This window comes from Aulonocara sp. 'chitande type north' Nkhata Bay, linkage group LG17 (assembly GCF_057382095.1).
Source record: "Aulonocara sp. 'chitande type north' Nkhata Bay isolate Kocher_YH1m ecotype deep benthic linkage group LG17, A_spYH_male_GT1.1, whole genome shotgun sequence".
NCBI classification, from domain to species: domain Eukaryota; kingdom Metazoa; phylum Chordata; class Actinopteri; order Cichliformes; family Cichlidae; genus Aulonocara; species Aulonocara sp. 'chitande type north' Nkhata Bay.
The window spans coordinates 40,654,132-40,681,606 of record NC_141360.1 but is presented as its reverse complement, the minus strand read 5'-3'; the positions used below and the strand labels follow the sequence as shown (position 1 = coordinate 40,681,606).

The 27,475-nt window shown below is 43.9% G+C and overlaps 1 protein-coding gene across 2 annotated transcripts; it reads left to right on the top strand.

Annotated features, from left to right (window-relative positions):
- Nucleotides 1-3,736: 3,736 nt before the first annotated feature.
- Nucleotides 3,737-25,549, top strand: mllt1a (MLLT1 super elongation complex subunit a). 2 transcript variants are annotated; one of them, XM_086269074.1, is made up of 12 exons: nt 3,737-3,875; nt 9,843-10,023; nt 10,587-10,669; nt 12,850-12,993; nt 14,515-14,640; nt 16,686-17,336; nt 17,557-17,647; nt 17,797-17,908; nt 18,458-18,557; nt 18,922-18,990; nt 19,942-20,013; nt 20,117-25,549. In XM_086269074.1, exons 1-12 carry the CDS (start codon nt 3,864-3,866, stop codon nt 20,240-20,242), a joined length of 1,767 nt encoding a protein of 588 aa, XP_086125200.1. In that variant the 5' UTR covers nt 3,737-3,863; the 3' UTR covers nt 20,243-25,549. The 2 variants fall into 2 exon arrangements, with proteins under 2 accessions (XP_086125200.1, XP_086125199.1); XM_086269073.1 differs by having other exon boundaries at nt 18,922-18,999.
- Nucleotides 25,550-27,475: the final 1,926 nt, after the last annotated feature.

Genomic DNA, 27,475 nt, shown 5'->3' with positions numbered 1-27,475 from the left:
CTGGTACCAGTCAAAAGGCGGGCTGCTGCATTTTGGACTGTTTGCAGTCTAAGAAAAAGAGAAGAGGGACGACCGTAGTGCAAGGAGTTACAATAATCCAACCTGGAGGTCACAAAAGTGTGAATAAGCTTCTCCAGGTCCTCATGCAGAACATAATGCCTAGCCTTAGAGATAAGGTGCAGTTGGTGGAAGCTAGATCTCACTACAGCAGACACTTGCTTATCGAGTTTGAGCGAGCTATCCACCAGTACACCCAAGTTACTGACATAGTCACAGGAAGAGCTAGCAAAGGAACCTAGGGCAGCACAGAGTTGGGCACGAGGGATTTTACTGTTGAACACCACAGTCTCAGTCTTCTTATCGTTTGAAACGAGGGAATTACTCAGGAACCATTCTTTGACCTCCCGCATGCATTCTTGAAAGTAGTGCAGGGACACAGCAAGGTCGTCAGTAAGTTCAAAATAGATCTGTATGTCGTTGGCGTAACAGTGGAAGGCGATATTGTATTTTTCAAAGATTGCACCTAGAGGGAGCAAATACAATGAGAAGAGAATAGGGCCTAAAACTGATCCTTGAGGTACACCGCAGCAGACTGGTGCAGAGGAAGTGGAGAAGGTGCCTAAGTTAACTGATAAGGATCTATCAGCAAGGTATGATTTAAACCAGTCGAGGGCAGTGCCTCTAATACCCACAGTGTGCTCAAGTCTTAATAATAAGATGTTATGGTCCAGCTCATCAAAAGCCAAAGAGAGGTCCAATAAAACTAGGATCATAGAGCGTCCAGTATCAGTAATTACAAGAATATCATTAAGAACTCTAACCAACGCTGTTTCAGTGCTATGCAATGGCTTAAAAGCAGATTGAAATTTCTCAGCAATATTGTTCGTGTCCAAGTACGCCTGGAGCTGGGAGAGAACTAGTCTCTCCAGGATTTTTGGCAAGAACGAAAGCTTAGAGATCGTTCTGTAGTTTAAAAGGTCATAACAGTCAGAGTTTCTTTTTCTAAGAATCGGGTGGACTACAGCATGTTTAAAGGCCAAAGGAACACAGCCTGAGAGCAAGGAAAGGTTCATAAGAAATAGGATACTAGGTCCAATTACATCACAACAGTCCTTAGCTATGCGAGATGGAAGAATGTCAAGCACAGTATTGGTGTTATTCATTTGATTAACTAGCCGCTTAAGAGACAAAAGTGATGTCAATATAGCTTCAGAAACTCTTGTATAAATTAATGTACGAACCACACGTTATCTCAGTAGCAGATAAGGTGAGCAGCAGCCATCTTGGTTATTTACAAAAGATCCACAGCATCCTCAGTGTATTTCCATCAAACCTGCCCTGTATTAGATGAATGTTTGTGATTGGCCTGACACAAACAGGGCTGTGTGGAAATGTGCAGACGGATGCCTTCTGCACGAGCTAAAGAAACATGAGCTCTCTTATTCATTTGGTTCCCAGGCTATATTTATTATCCCCCCCCCCCCCCACCTTTTTTTTTTAAATAAACAGTATAAGATATTGTTTTTGGTTGTGTGCGAATTTTTGTACAGAAATAAGTTTCCTGCCTAAAGAAAAATTGTGTTTGGTTTCTCAGATTGGCTCAAGTTCAGCTCACCAAAAGCCGGAAGCGATTTAATAAGGCACACACTAAATGGGAGTGGTGAGTGACTGGATCTGTTATGGCAGTGCCATTTAGAAGAAACCTCTCCTCGCTGCAGCCGTGTTGGTAATATCAGATAGAAAAATAAATAAATAAAAGCTCCTTAAATGCATGGTGACTTTTCTTTCCCCTGAAAGTTTTACTTCTATCTTTGCTGTTGTGAAATCCTCCTGTAAATTCAGGCTGCCATGTCTGCTCCTTATGTCTCTTTTAAGCCTTTTGTGGATCCGGATGTTCTCTTTATTGAGGAATCCACAAACAAAGCTGAGCAACCTGTTTATTTAAAAAGGCCCATGCTGTGTGTGAAATGTGTGCAACTTTGTCTTTGTGTCTCTTGCTAAATGTTCGTGATTGTTATTTAAACACTCCCTCTCCTCTTCCTCTGTTCACCACAGGGCAGACAGATAGACAACCACACACTTTCACAACTTACTTAAAGACTAATTTATTATTTTGTTTAGTTTTGTTCATTTCCAATACCCAGTTTCCTGGGAAAATATTATATTTTCAACTGTGAATCACCAGATTTGTTGTATTTCTGTTCTGTGTACCAACACTGTTTGTTATTCATTTGTTACTCCTCTGTTCTCTGTTTTCTTGTCTCCCATCTCTAATCTGTTGCTCTAACATTTTTGTTCACTGCATCTTTCATTTCTCTCAAACACACACGTATCTATCCTTTCCATTCCAGGTTATTGGCTGTACTTGTCCTGCTGATTTAACTATAGTAAAACTCTGTTATCTGTAAATCTGGTGGGATTTTGTCTTTCACTGCATGTTGAAAAGGGGATTTTAAAGGTTGACATCTCAATATAAGCTGGACATGTCTGACAGCCTGGTCGTACTTCTTTTCCTCAAATTTGACTGAGAGGCAGGCTGGATCACTTTGAGCGGCAGGAGAAGGAGAAGGGGAGGCATCAAGCCAGTGAGAGAGTGGTGACCTTCTGTCACAGAGCTGAGGCCCGATAATCTCACATCAAAGTCTCAGCTCAGACTTGACTGCAATGGGCCCTAACTCCCTGAGTCTGTATAAAAGAAACGTCTTCAATTAGAAGACATAGCGCTTTCTTTTCAGATGAAACTTTTGAAATGGAGCTAGTGCACCGAGCCAGTCGAGACATAGTCGTCTAAGCTCATTACAGCCACCTGGGGAGTTGGAGCTTTGGGCAAAATTAAGTTTATTCAGATATACCCTGGTGTATGTGGATAAACTTTTATCTTGATGACACATAAAAGTTTGTGCAACCATAAACTTCCTTTTTGAGTCTGCCCATGCTTCAGACACAGCAGGATAAGATTGCATCAGAACTGGCCATAAAGAAAAAAACCCACAAAAAACAGGTTTTGCAGGCTTTAGCTGACATCAGTGACCTTTAAATGCTTGCTTTTTGTCAGTGCAGGAAGCGTTCGGGTCATTTAAAGCACTGTAACGCATTGCAAGTGAGGCAGTGCATTGAAAGTATTCTGCAAAGTCATAATACTCTGCGTGAATAGCAGCTCCTATACATATTCTGTATTTATTGGATTCATATTTATGATTATTTTCAAATTGTTATTGAACTATCTGCCATATTTTAGACTCTTATTACATTTCCTAAATAAATGTGGTGTAAAAACACTCTGTGTGTCTGTGTTTACTGACTTTCCAGTGGGTTAGATATGAAGCTGTAGTTTTTAATAGGGCAGTTTTTACAGGGCAGGCAAAGAAAGACATTTTTTAAATTTGTAAATATAAGAGGATTGTAAGAGTAAGATTAGGCTGATTGTTAGTGCCATCGATTTTGCGTTTAGGACAGGAAGAGAAATGGGTAAAATCTGAAACCCAATACGATCGAACCCCGATTAATCAATTAGCATGCTGTGCATTTTACAATTGAAACAGAGCTGTAGCCATTGGGACAAGCTCGCTGTCACTCCAGAGAACCACCAGAAAATGCTTTAATTGTATTTGCAGCTCGGGGACTGGCCCGCCTTTGGCGATCGCTGGTTGGCTCCTTTCAAGAGCGCTTCCATTTGCCGTTCTCCTATTGGCTGAGAGAGCTTTCTGTTTTGGTAGCCTGCCAGATGCCGTCTGCGAGGGGAGGGAGCCGTCTGCCTTCCGCTTTGGGCAGAAGGATAGACACACAATGAGTAGACGAGGCTGGGTAGAAGCTCCACTAACGCCGCTGTAAATATATCCATCATTCACTGAGGCCAGAGAAACATGGAGAACCAGGTAGAGTGGCTTTTGTGTCTCCCGATGCTATATGAACTTTTCAGGCTGTAAATGGCAGCAGGCTAAGCGCTGGCTGGTCAGGAATGAATCCTCTGTTCTGCTAGCCAGAAGAAAAAAATGCTCCTGCTGCTAATGAACTCGTAGTTGTTTGGCTCTGGAGCTATGCTAGCTGGGCACTCATACATCGGTATTTACCGCTAGCTGAGCTCAGTCTACTACACCATTCAGTCAGTACCGCTGCATAGCTCTAGCCACAGCCAGGCACACAAAGAGAGCTACAGCTACTGCTTTGCTGGCTTTAAACAGCACATGCACAACATTAAACAGCACGAAGACCAGTCTCAAGTCGAGGTTTTGTACCGCCGAGCTAAGCTAATCTACCTATGAGGACAGTGTCGGCCGTTGGCTAAAAGCTAAGGAGTCGCTACAAGGCGCCGGGAGAGAGAAACCTGGAGAGGCGGGTGTTGTCTCCAGTGCCAGCGGCCTGAAACCTTAACATACAAAGCAAATAAAACCAGCAATCTGCGTACATCATGCAGTGTCTGCATTATTTGCCAGCACTTGGTTAATGTTTAATGGTCATCACCTTCGTGTGGCATGGTGAAAAACTGACAGGCTCCGTGTGTGGCAAATGTTGAGTCCAGTAAAGATTTGCTGCTTATTATAAAGCAGAGAATCCTCAGTATAAAACATAATTTTAAAGGCTGGTCTGTGAACTTTGTGATCTTGCAGTGTCGTGCCTCGACATTTTGTGCAATCCACATATAAATTTGCGCAGTTAAAATTTATGACACCATAAAAAGGTACCTAATTTATTTCACAGAAACAGAAAAGGGGCTAAACCAAATTACATATCTGCTAACTGTAAAGTAGATGCTGCTGAATGGGTTACTCTCAAAATGCCCGAGGCTATTCAGGACTTATTTCAGATGGCTAGGCCACACACACCCATGGAAAGTGGCTCAGCCACTTTCTTGGAACGGGTCTCCGCTCAGCTTTGGCCCCTTTGAAGTTTTAGTGCATCCAGAGGAAGTCTCCTGCTACAAGTTAAATGCTTTCTCTAGCTGTACTTGTGCTACGCATGTTACCTTTGTTACATAGGCAAGATTTGCAAATAGCTTTTCCAAACACTTTACACAAATATCACACGCACTGGCATTTCATGTGTACACATTCAAATTCTACCTTGATCAAGGGCACACCGATGTCATTTTGTAGTGTGTTCCCATTGAACGGAGTTGCTTTGTTCCTAAAAGTGTTTGTAGTGAGTATGTCTGGCCTCACTGATCCAAATGCACTTCAGAACACTGAGATATATTTGCAAGGTTGTTGGACTAGATCTCATTAGGTTTAAATTGCTCTTTCAGACTCAGAGAAGGATCAAGTTTAGACTAAAAATGGGGAATTCAATTTATTGCATAGTCCAACATCATGACATTAGCAGCGGGATAGCAGCTTGATTAGTCATACAGCTTTCTGTGTGGACAGCAAAGGAGCCTCTTTTTTTCTCTTCTCTCGTGCTCTGATCTTTGTGGCATGAACGCTGCAGTTGAGATGACAGGATGAGTGGTCGTGCAGCTTTTCATAATCCTCACACGCTCGTTCGCACACCCTATTTCCAATGCTCACTTGTTTTCTTTGGGTGCTGCAGATAGGCTATTTGTGACTCCCCTGTGGCTCCCAGGGATTGACCATTTTCCAGTACAAGTAACTGTTTCACCTCTATCCACGTTATCTCGTAGATTGTGCGGTACGGGGAAAGAGTTCAGCATCCCCACAAGACAACTGGTGTCGCGCGCTTGTTCGTCCCCTTTCAGGCAAACTTTCTGACTTTTATTTTAATCGTTCATTTGCTGGAAGAGATTAACACGGTCATGAGGGGTGTTATTTACATGGCAGCTGGGAGTTCATTGTTTTCATGGGAGCCAGTGTGTCTGCCAAAATTTGTATTTCCCCTCAATTGAAGCACTGTGTGAGTGAAAGAGAGAGGGGGCATGCACGCATCATTTCAATATCGGTGGCTTTGTGTTATTTATTTTTTTTATCCCATGCTTTGGCTTTGATGGAAGTTAGCTGAATAACTGTGTCTCCACACGCCTGTTTGCCCAGCTTATTTTAGTAGAACTAAACTGTTTGACACTCTGGTTCCTGTGTATCTGCACCAGTGTTGAGTTCATTTCGTGTCTTCATAATTCTGGCTTCTTGTTGTCATAAAGTTTAAACTGTTTAAATATTAGAGGAATTTTTTCCTTCTTTTTTTGTATATTCAAAATCATCTTGAATGTTGTGGTGAAATTTTCGTTGCTTCTGATTTGGTTTGGGACTGCTCATAGAGAGGAACATCTGAATATGTCACCTTAGATTTGGAAATGTGTAGACGACAGAGATTAGCTTAATTTATCAATTAACAACTGAAGAAAATAAATCTATAAACTAACTGATAATAAAAATAGATGTTAATTGTAAACTTTCCTGCAACTGCACCAACAAAATGTGTTTAATGGAAGAGTACACTTCTTGTTTCATCGTGTTACGGCGTTATCAATAAATCGGCCGATTGTTTTCTTAAATGATGAGTCTGAAAATGATCCAGTCTAATAATCAAGGTAGCGGTGTCAGATGACTTGCAATGTTCAGCCATCACCCCACAAAAATATTCAGTTTATTGTCAAAACAAATGAGAAAATATTTCTCAATTCAGAAGGTGAAACGGGAGAATATTGATATGGACTCGAAAATGTTTTGATTGATCTTTTTAGTCATCAAAAACTTGCACTCATTTTCTGACTATCAGCTAATTAACTGCTTACCTCGGGACGGGGTTCTCTGTCTCGTTCTCTTAATTCGTTTCATTATTATTATATTGCACACACTCCTGGAGCCAATTGCTTTTTTTCTGTCAATTTTTTTCTGCTTAAAAATTGTGAGAAGAGATTTTTTCCTCTGATTCTTCATTTTGCTAAAGGATCAATCATAATATCAGAGAATGAAGAAATCCTCAAATTCCCTTGTTTTAGTTTTTATTTATATTTAAATGTTTTTAAACTTTACCTGTTACTGAAATCACTTAGCGCTCATTCTTTTTTGTGTGTTTCTGAAGCACAATCAGCATCTTCCTCTTTGGCTCGTTGTCATCCTGATTTTTATGTTTGCTTATCACAACCCTGATTTTTTTTTAAAATTTTTTTTTTTAAACCAGCTCCTCGGGGGGAGGGGGGGCACTGATGATTGGAGGGAGTCCATGGCAGCTCGCTGTGGGTGTGGTGGAGTCTGGAGTTTAAGGGCATTACTGCCACAGAATGGCCGGGCAGAGCGCCAGGCGGGGAGGTGTATGTGCATGCCTGTTTGTGTGTGCGTGTTTGTGTGCGTTCGTGCTGGGGAGTGCCAGACCAGCTCATCTCAATCCTGTCCCCTCTAATCCCCCCGCTCGGTCCCAGCTCACGAGCTCCTCGGTGCAGGGGCCAAATCCCCACATTCTTCAGTCCTCCCCTGGACATAAAGTGCCTTTCTGTCCCCCGCCCGCCTCCACCCCTCGCTTCCCCTCCTGCGCTCTATCTCCACCAGCGCTGTGTCACTTGCGTGGCCCGCTGCTGTCATTGTTCTTGGCAGACAGTTGTGGCCCAACAACGCGACCCTCTTCTGGACAAACCTTTTGAGATTGTTCTGCTCGGGCACCTAATCACTCCCATTCCACTGGGAGCGTCCCTGCATGAGTCCGGCTTTGTTTCTGTCCGGCCCCTTTCCACTCGAGTGTCGAGTCCTAACACTCGAGAGATTCAGAGGTTTTGTTCAAGGTGGAATCGCGACCCAATGAATAATTGCTCCGTGGATTAATCTTACAACTGGCTTTGCTTATGTTTATTTCATAAGCTACCTCAGCTTGGAAGGTGTCTTTGCTGCTGTAATTTGTCACTGCCAGGGACCGGGATGCAGCCAATAGCACGGGGCTTTGACTTACAGTCATTATCGATTGTAATGCAGTTGATAATTGACTTAAAATCTGTAGACAGTTGTTATGATTAATAGCCGACTCTATAAAACAACTGAAGTAAAGGTAAGTGGGTTTGTTTAAAGGTCACGGTGACGTCATCGCCCCAAAAATGAAAGATTTCCAGTTTTAATCGTATTTAATGGTTTTGCAGTTGGATGCAATGTTTTCAGGCCCAAAGCAAAAGCTGTTGTTTAGCCAAGTGTCGGAAACCCAGAGATTCATTATGATGTTACAGAAACATGGGAACAGCACAGAGGAGAGATGGCCGACAAAGTCTGGCGGTAGTTGTTAAACTGACTGAAAATCTTTGCTGTGTTCAGTGATGCTGAGTTTTATTAAGCTATTAAACTATTTGTTAGTAAAATATAAAAATGAATGAACTATTCCATTAGTATTTATTTCCTCTTTATTTGCTAGCAGGGTACTTTAGTGTAAGCTAGTACTGAATGATGTTAAAGGCAAAAAAATCTGAGTATGTCAAACCAACTTAAAACTGTGTGAGCTGTTTTTGTTTTCTTCTTCTTAATCATTAATCGAGCAGTTTAGCAGTTAGCACATTCACCTTGCATGTGAAAAAAAAAAAAAGTGTGGTTTGAGTCTGGGAGGCTACACAAACCCAGCCTCAGGGGTCACGACCTTAGTGCCTGTCCCAAGCCTGGATAAATGGGAGGACTGGATCAGGAAGGTCATTCGGTGTAAATCAGGCCCAATCACACATGCAGATGTCTCTCTGTGGTGATACGTTCAGAAATAAAGGTGCTGCCAAAAGCACCTTCTCCTTTATCATAAATCTGTGATATCAATCCTTAGAAACCCCCTGCCTCAGATCTAATGCAAAGAAGGGCGTTCCTTTCATCCTCAGATCTTTCTTCATAAGAACAGATAAACTACCGCAGATTTGTTTTAAAATTAATTTTAATTTGTGGGTCACATAGTGGTGCATTTAATGCTGTCACTTCCTGAGTTTGAACCCCCGGCCGGCTGGGGGTCTTTCTGTGTGGAGCATGTACCCGTGTGCCTGCGTAGTCCAAAGACATGCATGATTGGTTAATCAGTGATTCTGAAATAGATGTAAGTGTGATTATGAGTCTGTTATCTCTGCAATAGACTGTCGAGGGCGTACTGGACAGCGGTTAAGAAATATGGATGGACGGACAGATATTATTTGAGTTGGCCTCACTTTTCCAGCACAGATGACATTTAACAAGCTTCTTAAATGAGTTAGGTCCAAATCAAAAGATGGTTAGTCCTCTAACAAGACAATGGAAAATGTCTACTCAGCGTTTATGTATTTATTTTTTCACCTTTTCGCTGACTCCGAAAACCGAAAACAAGAAAGTTGCATAGAAAATAAAGTGCTGATTATTAGTTGGTTGCAAACTAGGAGGTTTATCCTGTCTGTGTCCTGTGTTGTATAGATTTAAAGCCCCTTGACTTTGGCTGATGAATAAAAACTGACCTGAGTGACAGTATTGCCTGGAAATGTAGGCAGAAGCCAGTAAAGTTCAGGTTGCTTTCGTCCCATAAAAATCTCAAGGGATTAATTTTCTGTGCTTTTCTCACTTCTACGTGACAAAATGTCAGTATGAGTTTCTCAATCTCTTAAATCTGTGTTTTGTTTTTTTTTTACAATACCTGAAATTATGGTTTTGCTCCCATGCCACAGCCTGTCCTTTATCCCGTCTTCCTTCTCTCACCCAAACCAATCACAGCAGATGGCTCCGCCCCTCCCTGAACCTGGTTCTGCCGGAGGTTTCTTCCTGTTAAAAGGGAGTTTTTCCTTCCCACTGTCGCCAAAGTGCTTGCTCATAGGTGGTCACATGATTGTTGGGTTTTTCTTTGTATCTATTATTGTAGGATCTACTGTACAATATAAAGCGCCTTGAGGCGACTGTTGTTGTGATTTGGCGCTGTGTAAATAAAACTGAATTGAACGCCTTCATTCTTGGTATTTAAAGTACTCTGTCTCTTTTCAGTGCACTGTGCAGGTAAAACTAGAGTTGGGCCACCGAGCTCAGCTAAGGAAGAAGGTGACATCAGAAGGCTTCACCCACGACTGGATGGTGTTTGTCCGAGGCCCAGAGACTGGTGACATCCAGCACTTTGTAGAGAAGGTTGTCTTCCGCCTGCACGAGAGCTTCCCCAAACCCAAGAGAGGTAGGACAGAGCAATAACGACATGTAAACATTCACACAACCACACATTTTCATTCTCTGCCAGTTTATTTTAAAATCCCACACAGTGAAAACAGCCGGTGATTTAAAAGAAAAGGCACCGAATCTTTGAGAGGGAAACAGTTTTGTTTTTCACTCCTTTTTGTGATTTTATACAGATGACACATTTCTTCCTGTTACATATGACACGTGAGAAATTGATCAGATTTCTAAATGTTGAAATGAGGTTGTTTGTTGGAGGTCAGAGTGAGGGCAGGCAGCACAAAGATAAACTGTACCGCTGTGACAGCCCAGTAGGAATATTGTTGTAATTTTCTCTTTACGCCAATTATGAGTCCACTATCATTTAATGCTAAAAACACACAATCCTATCAGAATAAAAGCATGCTTCTCACTAGTTTGTGCCGCCGTTTTGTTTTTGCATCCCTTTAAATTAAGTAATGTGAAAATATCCGGGCATATTGTGACCTCGACAGAGTTTGTTACAGTCGGTGGATTATTTATTTTCTTTATTGGGGGTTAAAAAACATATTTGTCTCTCTGCAGTATGCAAGGAGCCTCCGTACAAAGTGGAGGAGTCGGGCTACGCAGGTTTCCTCATGCCTATTGAGGTTTACTTCAAGAACAAGGTGAGAATACCTGAATGCATTAGAAAATGTTAGTTTTTCTAAAAGTTCATTTTTACACGTGGCTGAGCTAAAATGGTTAAAACAGGAAAAAGCAGAGAGAAAAATCTGTGATGCTCTGCAGAGATCTGCAGGAAAACTGGGGGGGAGGTAAAAAAATCACTGACCGCTGCAAATAACGACACAATCACCTCCCTTAGAGATGCATCTCAGTCTGAATGGGACTTAAGGCTGCCTTTACACTCTCACAGGAATGCAGCATATAAGGAGAAATCAGGCTTTTCCAGCAATACTCATGTTAATCTGGTTAACTCCTTAACTTGATAGAGAAAACTGGGTTTCCCTTTTACTTGATGTGAACGTAATCAAGTTACCGTCTAAACCAGGAGTAATGCAATTACTTGTGGCCGTATAAAGGCAGTGATGGTTCAGAACCTCTGGTGGAAAAATATGTACACTATAAATCAGAAGTATCAGCTCTCAATGATCACATAATTGACTAATTAAAGGCTGGGCTACTTTCTATCCTCTTATGGAAAATCTAAGGTAGACGTTAGAAAGATTAGACTGGAAGCAGAGCCCCCCAAAGCTGAGTAACCAGTGATTACTGGCAAGCAATTATCAAACCTGTAGTTTATTAAACTAAGTTAAGTACGCCTGTGATTTCCACTTAGATCGGCTGCACACGCGTGATTATAAGATGAGCCATTCTGGACTTGTTAGCCGTGTCTTTCTGCACGTCTAGATCATGGCTCCACATGACAAAGTGTTGCTGGAGGATTTGAAGTCATCATGAGATGAAAGCTTTTAATCAATAGTTCTATTAAAGAGCCTCAGGACAGCTAATCAGATCAGATTTGTGGTGGCTGTCCTCTTAAAATGGCATCATGGGTGCTCTGAGAGTTTGCACAGATCCGACTTGCAAAAGACCTGCATATAAACAACATGTCATAAAAACTGCCAAAATAGCCTTTGCATGAAGAGAGATGCGGGGAATATTTGGAGCACTAGATAAATTTGTTCGGTCATATCTAGAACCACAGTGTGTGCACTCTGACTGAAGCGTGGGCTGGGCGTGTGATTACAGGTGACTGCACAAGTGCAAAGGCGTTAGGAAGGTGACGTTTATGGATGGTATTATTATTTGCTGCAGACGTACCAAAACACTGGCTGGATGACTCTCGGCCTCCAGGAGCTCGTAAGAAGGAATATCCCCGATGGCGATGCAGAGCCTGCTCTCAGAGTACCCGAGTGTGCTAGCTGACACTTTTAAAATATTTTACAGGGAAAAGCAACGATGTCTTTAAAGGCAGGCAAAAAGTAACTAGAGTAATGAAAGGTGTGCTGACATCTGGTGCATTGAATCGCGTTTGTTGTGGCTCCATTTGTGATATAGTAACTCGAAACTGTCGGTTTTTAATTTGACATAAGGGCAGATATCTTACTCTTGTACTTTAAAGTAATGCGATTACCTGAATGTTAAATGATTCAAATCTGTAGCACCTTAAAGTGATGTTGCAGCAGAGTGCGCTCCTGTGGTAAGCCGTGTTATAGGATCCGTTTCACTTTAGGAGAAATGCTCGTATGCAGTCCTGTGTTAGTGAAAGGCTCGTCTGGTGTGGAAACAGTTGTTTCTATTAGTCACAGCACCGGCATCTTTATGTCAGCCATTGAGAAGAACGATGGAGGAACCGCTCTGCTTGCATTACGATACAGGGCCTGTGCACATTAGTGTGCCATCATCTTCTGTAGTCCTTTGTAATGTTAAACCTTTCAACTGCTTCCAAAATTGCAACATCCTCCTTTTAAGTGCGAGTAGCTTCTGTAAACAATGAGACGAATCTGTCAGGATGATCCAGAAAAGACTTGAAGGAAAGTGAAGAGGAAAGTAAATATTAGCTACCATTAAGCCATCATCGCGGTTACTTAAAAAACTTTATTTATAAAGTCTTTGAAGAGTGACCTAATGCATGTGCCTGTGTCGCTCCGCTCCGCCGCTGTACAGCTTCCCTCAGGAATGTTTCTTATCAGTGCTCCAGCTCCAGCATTGTCTCTGTTCTGTTGACTTTCCGGGTTGACGGTGCAGTCATTCAGCTTTTATTGTGCGTTGTGAAACGTCTATGACTGAGTGCCACACGTGCTGTGTAAGGACTTTTAAAACCTTCATTCTTCTCCCTGTTCAGGAGGAGCCCAAAAAAGTGTGTTTCAACTACGACCTTTTCCTTAACTTGGAGGGCAACCCACCAGTCAACCACCTGCGCTGTGAGAAGCTCACCTTCAACAACCCCACCAAAGAATTCAGGAGAAAGCTGATCAAAGCTGGAGGGGTGAGGCTGCCTGACACTTTGGCTCGTAGCCAGGCTGACTGACTGAGAGCTAAATGGCTGATCAAAGTGAATATCAGACGCTAATAGTAGCGAGTGCGGCACACTGTATTTTAGCGTTAACGTGGGAGGAGTTGGCTCGAAGTGTTTTTTTTCCTGTTCTCGACTCCCATTTTAATCCTTTAAGAGCCGCAGATAACCCGCATTGAGGAGATCACTTAAAGTCTTAAAAAGCATTGATTTACTTTAAAAAGGGGTCTTAGAAGGAATTAAACCCTGAGATTTCACTTTGAAAAGTATGTTTCTTCTTCTTTGTGCTCTTTTTGTGCGTGTGTGTGTGAGAGAGATCGGGAGCTGCTGGGATGTTACACACTCCTTTGCCCGAACGCTAAATAGGGGATTGTGTGAACACGAGGACGCTGAATCGGTTTAGTCAGCACTGCGGCTGATAAATAAGAAAGTGTGACTTTTATCAAAACCTTGTGTAAACTTAAATAATCCACATATGCTGTAAATTGTTACGTTGTTACATTATTTAAATCAATTCTATAATTTGAAAATGCTGCAGTGTTACTGATCAAATAGCTTTTGACTCTTATGTCCCTGCTGTTTCCCCCTTTGGCTAATGAAGGGATTTTTATACAGTTTAAAAATATCTTTAATTTGGCTGAATAATGTGATCCTGTTTAGGTGACCTCACGTCAGAGATTCATTTTAACCTCCTAAGAACCGAACTCTTTCATAGCATTTTTAATTTCTTTTTGCTGTTTGGGCTGATTGAGACCTGATGGATGTAAAAACAAAGAATTACATGATTATTTTTTATTTACTTACCTGATTTTTGTTTCTGCATATTTAAAATTGTGTCCTAGGACAGTGGTGTCAAACTCCAGGCCTCAAGGGCCGGAGTCCTGCAGGTTTTAGATGTGTCCTTGATCCAACACAGCTGATTTAAATGTCTAAATGACCTCCTCCACATGTCTTGAAGTTCTCCAGAGGCCTGATAATGAACTAATCATGTGATTCAGGTGTGTCGACCCAGGGTGAGATCTAAAACCTGCAGGACCCTGGCCCTCGAGGCCTGGAGTTGGACACCCCTGTCCTAGGAGGTTAATGTAACTCCATGGTGTGGATGTGTAAATGCTGTAGTAGCCATTAACCTCCGAGCCCAGAGTAGCTGTACATTTAAGGTGCTGCACACTATGAACACTCAGTTCATTGGAAATTGATCAAACTTGAGCTGCAGGAAGTGAGGACAGTCTTTATCAGCTTTGCTTTTCGCTGTTTCTGTATCTCGGCTGCTGCAGCGCGTCTTCCTCAGTATATGCTTTAATACATTTTTATTTGCACATAAAATAAAATTCATCTATGATACATTTCTTATCTTTTATACTGATTCGGTTTGATTTTCTTTCCAAACTCACGTATAAAGCCCACTTATAAATCTATCGGGGAAAATGAACATGTGTTTTGCTTCAGTTCTCAGAGCTTGCACCTATTAAAGCCTCTTTTTTTGAATTTCAGGTGTTGGTGGTCCCCGAGGGGGCGGAGGCCATGTCAAGGCCAAGCCCAGACTACCCCATGCTCCCCACCATCCCCCTCTCTGCCTTCTCAGACCCCAAGAAGACCAAGACCTCTCACGTGTCAAAGGTTGGTGAAGAAATGATCCCGCTAGACCGTTTTATTTTCTCTTTGCACCTCTCTCATTCATCTTAAATTTATAATCGGCTTTATTGGTCAACTCCAACGATTGCATTTTCTAAAAACACACACACTGTCTGGGTAAAAGACATTAACAAAATCATTAAATCAGCCTTCAAAACAGCCTGACTCAGACTTCTAATCACTACCAGCTGTTTTTGAGCATCTGTATGCAGAATTACTCAGCCTGCCAGGAAAGGAGGGATATCAGAAGAAAACGGGAAACTGATCCCTTTACGTTTACTCTGCCAGCTCACAGGCCAGCACAGAACTGACCTGGTACGGTCTTTCTTAAAAGTGGGGCAGGAGATTGTCTTTCTAAGTCTATTCCTTCTCTCTTGACAAAATAAGGAGCTGATAAAGCGATAACAGGCCCCTGTGTTCTTCTCGTACGCAGTCATTTGTTAAAGCCTCACCATTGTGGCACGCGTGCAAACGAATGTCCGTCTTTATTTCGACATAGAAATGCACGTTTCATCAGTCCCATGATTATCGTGGCATGAGTGGATGTTTGCTGAGCACCAGCTCGAGCTGGAATGGTTTCATCCAGCTGTGTCCATCTGCTGACACGGAAAAACTCGGCGCAGGAAGTCTCCGAAGACGCACTTTTTCTCCAGTTTTTTAACAGTATGATAAAAGCTCTAATGTGTGCATCAACTTTAATAGTGTCACTTTGAAAAAGCTGTAAAACTGTTTGCTGATAAGTGGGCGCTGCCTGCCAGAGCTCTATTAAAAGCCGCTCTGGTGACTCTGTGGCGCGTTTGTTTGCACATTTGCATTTTTATGCCTCCGTGCCAGTGACAGCTGTGGCTGAGGAAATATGCTTCGGGGTTGACGATGTGTTTTTCTGCCCCATTCTCACGACCGATGTCTCAGCAGCTCTTTGAGGAAAATTATTCACGTTTGGCACAAACTCAGGAATTGGTTAGTATCTGCTGGTCAGAGTCACTTATACACCTTTTCGGTTATTTGTTGAGATCAGACAGAAATGTCAGCTTGTTGCACTCGGACTGGTTTTTCCTTCACCACTCAGTAGTGATGAACTTATGTGGGGTCAGAAGTTTGAAAGAAACCTGAAAATTATCACCTTAAAACCGATGGCTTGACCAATGATCCCATGAACTCGCTCTGCTTGGCGCGCCCAGTGCCCACTAAGTATTTCAGCAGCACCTGACGATACGCAGCACTGTTGAGGTTGTTGAGACCTGTGTCTCTCACCTCCTCTCTCTTCATACTTTGCTTCCTACTCTATAAAATTATTAATAAACTTGGTCTGAGAATTGTTAGGATTTTGCAGTGCACGACAGTCTTCTACTGAAGACTGCTGTACGGTGTAAAAGTGTGACGTCAACGGTAACGCCATCTGCAATTGGTCTTGCAGGGAGCAACCTAAACAAGTAGAAACCCTGCTAAAGGTGGTCCAGAGCTGCACGAGTCAAACCTGGAAATGTTGGAGGTTGTGGGGGGCGGCGGCTAATGTTGTTTCCGAAGCTCACTAGAAACGGAGCCATCGTTGATTTTCCGTACGCTTCGTCTGCTGCGACAAATCACGTATCACATTTGTCCAGCACCATCAATACGTTTCAGTGCGTTTCACGCTAATCGGATTCCAGCGACGCTAACGACATTCCCATCAGCAGCAGCTCCACATAGCCTTGCTTATTAACAGTTATAACTAGCTAATAGAATCAGCTAAGATCTCGAGCCTATTAAAGACCAAGATGCTGGGACTGGAACTGAGGATGTCCTCATTCAGCTCTGAGCGATGGTGAACTTCATACAGCTGTTAGGCAGATGTTATTCTGTTTACTAATTACTGAGACAGTCACATGTAATGTGATTACATGCCAGACTGGAAAGGCTTGATTTGGGAATCTTGGGAGGACACGGTGCGTTTGTACTCGAGGCAGCTGAGCTGATATTCTGTTTGTGGCGGTTTGAGCCAAATGGTCGAGGAGAAGAGTCGATGATGATGATGTTGTTTCTCTCTCTAGGAACCCAGCAAAGAAGGAAGTGGAGGCAGCAGCAAAGGACCCAAACCACACAAGTTAACCAAGGAGCACCGAGAGCGGCCACGCAAGGACTCTGAGAGCAAAGCTGCTTCAAAAGGAGACAACGATAGAGACGGAAGCAGCAAGCCTGGCCGCGATCCTTCCTCTTCCTCGTCTTCAAAAAAGCCGTCAGACATCAAAGTGAAAGATGAAGTAAAGGTCCTCCCCAAGGCGGCCTTCAAGGAGCCTAAAATCACACTGAAGGACTCAAAGATGGAGGGAATGTCTCCGAAAGGAGGGGGGGCCGGTAGCGGCGGAGGAGGCGGGGGAGGAGGTGGCGGAGGGCCGCCGGAGCCCAAAGCACCGGGGAAACGACCGTCCACGGTGGAGTCTCCCAAACCGAGCGCTAAGAAGCAGAAGAAGGCCAGCTCCGAGGGGCCGAAGGGGCCCACCGGCAGCGGGGCCTTCACAGGAACCTCCCCCCGTGTATCGTCCTCGTCCGCAGCAAACCAGTCGTACGCTGAGAAGAAGCCTCCGAAGGAGAAGGGTCGCTGGTTCCCAAGCAAAAACGACACGCAGGAACTGAAAGAGGCCAAGAAACTACAAGACTCAGAAGAGTCGAATTCAGAGGATGAAGCATCGTCAAAATCAGAGGTAGGAGGACGAGACGGTCGCTTCAGTCAAGCTTTGAAACGGGAAAATGTTTGATGTGAAAAATTCGTTAGTTTCTCTTGAACAGACTGAGGTCTTACCCGTCCATTTTAAAAGAAAAAACAATGCATCATTACATCGTGAGCCCATCTGATACTCGGTCCCATGAGTGTCGTTGTTGTCTCTCCATGGACTCGTTGATCTCTCCTCCTTCTCTTTACAGCCGTCGGTTCCCTCCAGTCCTTCCACTCAAAGCTCCAGTTCAGATTCCAGTTCAGACTCTGACTTTGAGCCGGGACAGAAACAAGGACAAGGTACGGTTCTGTCAACTACGACCCATTTCACATAAAAATAGAATTTCATTAGATACGATTATTTCATTTAATGAGCAAATTTAGACCTTATACAAATTTTGGGTGCTGAGAATGATGGAAGATGATGGTTTGTGTGACTCGTCGCTCAGGCCCCCTGCGATCCATGGTGGAGGAGATCCAGTCTGAAGAGTCCGATGATGATGACTCCACCTCAGAGGAAGAAACGCCCATCAAAACCAACCCGCCTAACCGCGACTCTCGGTCAGTCCCCCAAAACACATCCACTCTTTGCACTGTCACGCTTTCCTACACAGAAATTAGTGACAGAAACATGCACATCAGTGAAGAAGTCATTATCAGTCAGCTTACATGTATGACACGCTAGTGGGAAAGTCATGGTATGTATGTTAATGCTTGATGTTTCAATTCCATTAAACAAATACTAATGTTTTGGGCTTTTTAATGCTTTTTAAAGTATTTTTATCCTGTAAAAAAAGGAGAAATAAAGCGGTGAATATGCACTGTGTCTACGGGAGAATATAAGCTGCACAATATGCATCAAACAAGTCAAAGTTGGAGCGTATTAACTGATCATTTTTCCCTTTTTATAGTTGTGCTGAGTAGCTACATGTGCAAAAAGCGTTACCGTAGTCTAATAACAGGCTGTCATATCTAGACCTGTCTGCCCACCTAACTTTCTCTTGTTGTTAGAAGGCAAATTCTACTCGAGGGTTAACTCTGCTTACAATGGACAGTGCGAGGCCTGTGTGCATGTCATTGACCTCTGACCTCGCCCTGTACCCCTGTCAGACTCAGCCTGGACAGCGAGAGCGACAGCAGCGACGGCTCCCACCGCCCCAGTCGAGACCCCGCCCCGCCCCCACAGAAACACAGCTCCTCCAATAACAAAGTGAGTCACAGACCTCACTCTGCTGCACACTTTATTAACGAGTCGTCTCATTAGAATAATCTCATTACTTGTGTCGTGTGTTTGGTTCGCACTCACTGTGGGACGAGCGGTTTGCAGTACAAGCTGTGAGTTTATTGCTTTTCTGGGGATTTCATTCTGTATGTGTGAGTTTAGTATAGATGTAGACCATAATTCAGGCCGTGTGTTTAAGGGTGATGCTTAAAGCGGTCTGTAGCCATTCACCTGGCTCGCACTTGCATTCCTGCTCCTTTTTTGCAGGTGGTCTCATCACTGCCTCTCTATCAGTATGCCCCCCCCCCTCTCTTACCATCTTTTACATTTTTCTGTTGTCTCTGAACTGCAGGTGTCTGTCCGAAAAAGCCCAGATTCCTCGTTTCGCTCGGAGAAGGTGATGAAGAAGGGATACGACAAGGTAGGAAGGGTAAATCAAACTTTTTATGCCTAAACCTCACACACACACGAGGCTTTCAGACAGCGTTCGGGGGCCACATTAATGGATTCAAGATGCAGTAATGACCAGTAAATTCATCCAGCTATGCAGACTGACTCTGGCCTTTGAACCTATAAACACATCTTTCTTCTTTCTTCGTTGATTAAAGTCATGTTTAAGTAGCGTTTGGTAAACTGATCTTTATTTTGTTGGAAGAGTCCAAAACTTCAGTCCCTCTAAACATGTTATGGTGTCAGTCAAAGAGAAATCCATGTCCAGCACCAACAGATTATTGTTTTTGTCTCTTTGAGTTACTAACTTCACGATGTTGATCAGACTCGTGTTTTTCTCATGATGGTAGTTATTTATTTATTGCCCCGGCTGCTGTATCTTTGTGCTTCTTACACCGCTGAAGATTTGGGACCAGATCTTCCAGATGTTGCTCCGTGAAGTATGAGAGTCTAAAACCTGCAAATGCTGCATTTAAAAGCCCCCAAAATCTGGAGAACACATGCGACCCTTTATAGATTCCCCCGTGAAGATTTATTGGCTGAGGTGGTGACTGAACCCCCATCAGCACCTCATTTAGACTAAACGTCTAAAAGCAGAAGAGATTCTTTGTTCCTGCTGTTACCTCCTGCTGGGATCGATTACCACAAAGCTAAGATGGAACATACTGATCGGTTGATAACGACAGAACTGATGCGTCTAGTCTCTGAATCAGTTTGGAGTTCCCAGTTTTCCCAGATGTTCGTCTCGTGTATGTCATGCATGTGTCCTTTATCTCCCCGATGTAGAAGAAAAATCTCTCTAGAGTCACAATTTTGTGCTGACAGAGTAGGAAGACTCTTAAACACTTTATTATCATTATTATTATTTTTAAACTCCTTGGACTTTATTCTCTCCTCTTTTCCCTCCTGTCCCATGGAGCAGGCCTACACAGAAGAACTGGTGGACCTCCACCGCAGACTGATGGCATTAAGGGAGCGTAACGTCCTGCAGCAGGTGTGTGTTCGTGCCAAAGCTAAATCACCCTGTGATGCTCTGATTCTGTGAGCGTACAGTGCTAACGGTTGCCGTGACGTTAACTGATCTTCCTCTCTCTCAGATCGTCAACCTGATCGAGGAGACGGGCCATTTCAATGTGACCAACACCACCTTTGACTTTGACCTCTTTTCACTGGACGAGTCCACCGTCCGCAAACTACAGAGCTACCTGGAGGCGACCACGTGACAGGAAGTGGAAGCCGGCCCGCGGATGGCGGAGGCGGCCTCGTCGCTGCGTCTGCTCTTTCGAGAGGAGACGGGTAGCTGGATCTGTCGCAGCTCTTTCGTGGGACTGACTGAACCTTCGAACAAGCACACACGAAGACACAACTCCACCACCTACGCTCGACGCCGGGGAGAGAACTGGAGGAGCAGCAGCGGGAGGCGTGGAAGGAGACGCCGGAGCGGCAGAACTCCGTCTGCAGTCAGGATTTTCACTACCCATCTCTCGTCTCGAGTCCGTGCAGTGGTGTGGAATTCACCCCACAACCCCTCCTCCACCCTCCTGCACCCTCATTGCTCCCGCCTCTGCAAACCTAATACTTCCCCCTCCTCCTCTTCCTCCTCTACATGCACACTCCTTACTCGGCAGAACACTCCGATTCTTCCCCCCCACCCCCGTTGTCAGCTGGAGCTCATTTCTCTCTCGACATACTCTTGAGGTGTGTGTGTGTGTGTGTGTGTGTGTGTGTGTGTCCGAGCACTGCTGAGGTTTAAGGGGAGATGTTGTCTTTGTGGTCACTGACTTCTCTCTGTTTGCTTGAACACAAACAGCCAGTTTGATTCTTCCCCCGAGCATACACCAACATATAAAGAATTAAGGTAGCACTTTACTTTATTAGCCACCTGTTTAACATTAATAGGCACATAAACCTCAAACAAATGGATTGTGACACACTATAATGTAGTTGTAAGCAGATGCGTGTTTCCTCGTGTTATCATATTGATCAGAGTTTAGGAGTTAAAGCCCATAAAGACTTTTAGTTCTTCTTGTTTTAAGAGGTTTTCATGCATGAAGCAGTTTTAGGAGCAAAATGACGAGCTTTCATTTTCTTCTTCTCTTGTTTTCCTCTCACACGTTACTCAGAGCAGTAAAAGATTCACTTACTGAAAATACTACTAACGTGGTTTGGGCAAGGGTTGCAGGTGTGATGCCGGCTCAGTCGCGGCGGACGCACCAGAGCGTTAGCTGCTCTGTTTGCACGCGATCTGACACGACGAGAACGTTTTAGAAGAACGCTGCGCACCGGAGAGGTCCGGTCTGATAATTGTGCTCATTACGTGTGACAGCTCTTTGCCACTTGTTTTTCTAAGCCCGGTTTGGGTCTCTGCAGTAAAGATTTGGGGACTGGTCTTTCACTTGAGTTCATTCATTCCCCTCTGTGGCAGTAAAAGATGGCGCACGCGTCTTAGAAACTCCTGTAAATAAAAGCCAGAAAGCCTTTTAGTCCCGACTCTAAGCTACTAACAAAGGCGGCGTCCTGTAGGAGAAAAGGATCATACACTAGACAACCACTGTTATATTTCACTTTTTTTAAAATAGAAATGCGTTTCAGAGTAACATAGTCCCGTTCATGGCATTTTCTTAATGAATTATACTCATCGTCTATCTGAACAGCGGGTGTGAAACCTCATATGTAATTATAGTGTGTTATAAACCAGTTGTTGAGTATTTGCAGTGCTCGCGAATGCTCAGCGTGAGGCTTTAAAGCAAAGCGGTACCGAGATTCACGCACATGTTTGCCTCCCGGGTCCTTCCAGCTTTGAACACTGTACATGAAGACACTGAGACGTGTGCTGTATGTGTGCGTGACTGAGCTTTCTGTCGTCTGAACATCTGAAAGCGTTCTCCTCAGTTCCCCCTCTCCTTCCTCGCACTGAAAGCTGAGCCTTGACCTCCTACCAACAGCGACCCCTCCCTTCGCTCCATCCCTCCACTTCACCCCCCCCTCGTCCACCTCCTCCCTTCTTCCCATATCGGCGTGCATGAAAGGGCTCGACTGCTCGCAGCCGGAGCAGCGGAGGGTCACTCCTGAATTGCCTTTTAAGCGTTGGGTCGGGCACAGTAAGGTGGGGAGAAATGGGGGGAGGGGGGGTTTAAAAAGCCGTGAAAAAGTAGCCATACTTGTCTCCCTGATTCCAAAAATTAAAAAATAAAATAAAATAGGGGCCACGCTTTTTTACATTTTATTTTTCTACAAGTGCATTTTGTGTATTTATTCCCAGAAACCTGTGAGCTATGAATGTATATCGCTTTTACTTTTCTACGGCTAGAAACAGCCCCACTCTAGTGCCTTTTTCCTGCGACTTGCAGTGTGTATATGTGTGTGTGAGTGGGGAGGGGGTGCACTCTGTTAGGCATGCCCACACAGATTGAACCCCACCCCAGCCCCCTCCTCCCCTTGGGGAAACTAGTATTAATTGGAATGCCTGACTATCCAGTATTTTCCTAATAGCTTCCATCCCTGCTTCTCTCCAGTGTCTCTGTAGGCTGTCGCCCCTTTTTATCGATTTCCACTCATCGAGCCCTCTGGGAATTTTCAGAAGGCGGCCAAGATTTTGTTGGCCAGTTTTGGAATTAGGTGTTTTAACGCGTGGTAGTTCCTTCCAGTGCGTGCTGTTCAATAGGCTCCTCCTTCAAGCAGCGTTAAGCGTACCAGCTAACAGCCAAGCGTCCGATATCAAGTCGCCAGGCACTTGAACGGCATCGCTAATAGATGTGAATGCAAGAAAATAAAGACGCTGGTCTTTACATCAGGAATCGGACTGATGGTCTCACAAAGCTGGCTTCTTCTAACTAATCGGATCAGTGACTGTACGCTGCGTGGCTCATTCTCTTTAAAAATGATGGTGATCAACATATTGGCTTTATGCGCTCAACATCTCAAACATTTAAGACATGTTAAAAAATAGTTTATCCCAGAGGTAGTGATATTAGAGACTAGACTGTATTTAGTTTGTTTATTTTAAAGCCAATATTGATATTAAAGGCTTTCAATAATCTGATCTAATTATAATGTAAGTTTATGTTGAGCGGTTTTCATTTTCTTCCCCGTTGCTCTGCGGTGCTTCGAGCCAGATCTTTGGTGTTTGTGAGCCTACTTCAGCTCCGGTAAGCGTGCTAGCCGTGGTGATTTATGCATTAATGATCAGGACCTAGTCAACAGAGTACTTGAACAAAGTCAGAAGTGACAATCATCAGTAACGCCCGCTTTAAAAGTTCATCGGAAAGCACGTCGACGCACTGAAATGGTGTTGAATGATGGAGGTCGACTGCTGTAAACGACGATGAGCTTTTGTGTGGTTGAGAGTACTTTGCACAGTGATTTGAACAATTTAACTCTAATTGAATTGGCAAAAACTATCCTGGCGTGTTTAGTGTGACCGCATTTAACAGACACCATCCCACCAGGTCGGAGAAGCTCCGCCTTCTCCTCCTGCGGTGGACTAAAGGCCAATCATTTGTATGCAATAGTTTTCTTTGCATCAAACCGTACTGTAAAAAGATCATAACACACCAGAGAAGCACAAATGTCGCTTTCTTCACTCTGTGTAATAGAGTCCACTGTAATATCTACTCTTTAGCTCCTAGTGTTTGATTGTTTTCTCTTTACAGTCTTTGTATTTACTGTATATCGTTTACTTGTTTTCTCAGACTCTGTCTATGCTCTATATATCTATAACGCTGCTGCAGAAGTTCCCCCTAACGGGATCTTCAGTTTTATCGAACATTAATGACACTACTCTCGATCGTGAGTAGCTTCCTGTTGCGTAATCTGAACAAACGTCTGCTCGACACATTCAGGAGCCAGTTTTGTGAGGCCCAAACGAGTCAGGACTGAGCACGAGTTCTGGACTTATTTGGGGCCTCGATGTTGGTTTTTGTGGCCCCCTTTAGGCTTCACGCTCTCTCAGACACCAGCCCACTGATCTCCTTCCTCGCTTTTTCCTTTTCCTGTGCTTCTGCCCTGACGTTCCGATAGCTTTAATACTTCGCTCTCTCCTTCTGTTGCCTGCCTGGCTCGGCGCCGCACTCCCTCTGCCCTTACCGTAGACGCCTCACGAACACGGACGATGTCTCAAAATCAAAACCGGCATCAACGCCGCCTCATGTGCCCTGCAGTAGCCCCCCCTCCCACCCCTCCCTTCTTCCTCCCTCTGCGCCACCTTCATTTTTCCCGAGGTGTGCCTCTGTCAGCAGAACTTCAGGCCCGAGAGTGAATTTTGCAGCCGTGTGAGTGACGATAGTGCATCTTGCCTGCGTGTTTGTCAGTGATGGGAGAGAATTTCCAACGAACAACTTTCCTCTCTGTCCTCTGTGCACCGATGTGGGAACTTGGAAGTCCTAGTTCATGAACTCTGACCTTTGACCGGGTGCTCATTCGGTCCCTTGTGGTCGTGGCGGAGACAGTGAGTTAAGTGGGAGAAGCCCCACTATGTACCCACAGTCAACGTTTTATTTATGGACCTCTGCACTTTTGGCTGTGATGACTTCAGTACTTAAGTAGTTACCTAAACTGTATTTTTAAGGATTTTATACAATATTTACATGCAATACAATATGAATTGAGTTTGTTTTGTTTGCCAACCATTTGTTTCTTATTTAATTGTCTTTTATTTTGGCATGTGTTCTCGCTATTATTCACAAACATGCCTGTCGATCTGTTTTAGGCATAAGATGTTGGGGATGTTCCCTGTAAAAATTAGTTTTTTTGTTTTGTATCATGATTCTGATGACAGCTGAACACCGAGAAGCACGTGTTTGGGCGGGCGGGTGAAAAACAAACAAAACAAAACTGCTGGATGAGCTAAACTTTCACCCTCTGCCCCGAGTACAAATAACTGGACCACAAGGCGGGACGTGAGGAGTCCACACTTTGGTTCAGCAGAAGAAAAACGGTTTGTTTTTCTGTCGTGTCCAGTTTGGGTTTTCTGCACGTTCGTAAATGTGCGCGCCCAAACGTAGACTGTCATCTTCATTTTATTACGTTAGGACAACTTGAGCCTGAGGAAACACAACATAGAGAAACAAGAGTTGCAAAGTGGGAGGAGATGCTCTGGAAGTTAAAGTGCTATTCATTTTTCCTGGTTTGTTATTTGTTTAAATGTTTGAACCCCTCTCTGGCTTGGATCTGCATAAAACACTGAAAACTGTCTTAAATATTAATATCTGTCTCAGAAGATGTGCTTTAATGAACTGCAACTTGCAGCAAGCAGTAAAGATGACAAGCCTGAGTGATTATCGTTAATGTTGAGGAACATTATAGAAGGGAATGGGAGATAGATGGGAGAAACCCCCCAGCTGTCCCTTCCCTTTGCAACTCTGTGCACAGGGCTGTGAGAGTGGAGCATTTCAGCTGAGTCTATATTATATATAATATGTGTTTAATACAGCAAAGGTAGATTATCTACTGTGTGGATCTTTAGAGGATGAGGAAAAAGCAGCAAAACAAACAAAAAAAAAACAGAGAAAATGGTTCATTGATAATGTGTGGAGGTGGGCGGGGCGGGAGGGAGGGGCATGTGCAGACGGGGTGTTTCCTGTGTCAGTGGTTGTCATAATGTGTCTGTGACAAGGGGGCAGGGTTGCCTGTATTTATAAAGGGTTTGATTATTTTTCTTTTAAAGGGGCGGGGCGAGGGAGGGGGGAGGGCGGCGTCTGAATCCATGTACGAGGTCGAAGCGACGAATGGCGGGAAGAACAAATGAACTGGATGGCTGAAGAACAATTTTGGTATTTTTGAAAAAACAAAAAAGGAAAATAACAAGCTTGGCATTACAACGCCACCATGTGGCCGTATGATGCAAGTTGTCAACGAGGACGAAACATGTTATTTTAATGTTATTTTTATGTTCAAATCATATTATTAATAAAGTCATTAAGTACTGTTGTCCCCCCCTCCCCGTGTGTCCGATCCTTGACCGCTGCGTGACCCGCTGCAAGGGTTCGAGTAAAGTTCACGTGACGGTCATCGCAGGCCGCAGGGTTAAAAGGACAAGCAGCAGGCCGGCTCATAATGCTCGTGATGCATTGACCATCTATTGAGGAAATGCGGCTGTAGGGAGGGACAGTTATTGGCGGAGGCCGATCAATAACCCGGGAGGCTGCGTGGACCTTTTGGCCTGTCGCAGCAGGAACAGCGCAGGTGCAGATGAAATAAAGATGGCTGAACGCCGTTTAGCAGCTTCGCTTTCACGCTCTTGACGTCGTTCGTGCCGGTTCAGTGAACGGAGACGATGTTAATGGTTCGGGCAACACAACAGTCTGTGCTGTGAGCAGAACCGTGAGGTCTCTGGTGCAGCCCCTGCTTTATGTGCTGATTTAAAAATGTAATGTTTTGTTAAGTTAATGGAAAACAGTGATTTTATCCTTTAGAAGAAAAAAGAATCGAATATTTGTGATATTGTAAAAGTTTTAGTATCACAATTCAATTTGGACCCACGATAGCTAACAGTGACCACGTGGTAAAGACACTGTGTGCAGATAACCTCCGCCCTTTTATCCAGCTGATGAGACGCATGAGCACAGTTTGCGTAAAAATCCTGTTATTTGTGATAATTCAGCACTACTGTGGCCAATCCTGCAAAGTGTCACAGCTGCGAAACTAAATATGAATGTGTGCATGTGTTCATTACTACTGTTCAGTACATTTACATTGTCAGATAAGACAAATAATGGAGCTGGATCACGTGGTGGCACAGTTCTAGTTCACTTACAATATAAATGTTCAGGATTTTCAGTGAAACGGAAGAAACAGAGTTGGGTCAATTTTTTTTTTACTCTTTCCTTTTTACAAGTCAACGTGAAGCGCAGACTTTCAGCTTTATTTTTTCATAAATTTTGTATTAAATGTTTAGGAATTACAGCCGTTCTTATACAAAGTCCCTCACTTGCTTATGAAGTAACTGAATAAACTCCGTGGTTGCACGAATATCGCAGCTGTCGCCTTGGAGATTCTCTGCCGTTCAGTTTTGTTTACCATGGCAACGCAGCCTCCTGAGCCGAGTGCGGTAAGGCTCTTCGGCTGCGTGCACCTGCTGACAGAAGCTTCATGATGCGAAAAGCATCAGAGGAAATAAGAAACAGAACGTCTGCGAACTACAGAATCCAAACCTAAGAGATCGGCCTCTGCAAAAGCGAACCATCCTGTGCTGCAGGTTGATTTTTAGTAATAGCATCTATGACAAACTGCTACCACTGCAAGAATGAAACTTGCAGCACGTCGGTTTTTCTCTCCCCGCGTTTCCGCTTAGCATTAGAAGCTCGTGGGTTTTGTGGCCACAAATACGAGATGTGAGAGACGATCTCACAGAAGTGGAGGAAATATTATCGAGCAGCCTATTTATGGTTGTCGGCACACCGAATAGCATAGAAACGGTTCACATGTGCCACGTATTTAACGAGGCCGTCGGCTCTCCT

Excerpts from the sequence above, each read along its gene's own strand:
- mllt1a (XM_086269073.1), top strand. Across the intron at positions 10,024-10,586 it reads CTTCCCCAAACCCAAGAGAG|TATGCAAGGAGCCTCCGTAC; the intron begins GTAGGACAGAGC and ends GTCTCTCTGCAG. Across the intron at positions 14,641-16,685 it reads AGACCTCTCACGTGTCAAAG|GAACCCAGCAAAGAAGGAAG; the intron begins GTTGGTGAAGAA and ends TTCTCTCTCTAG.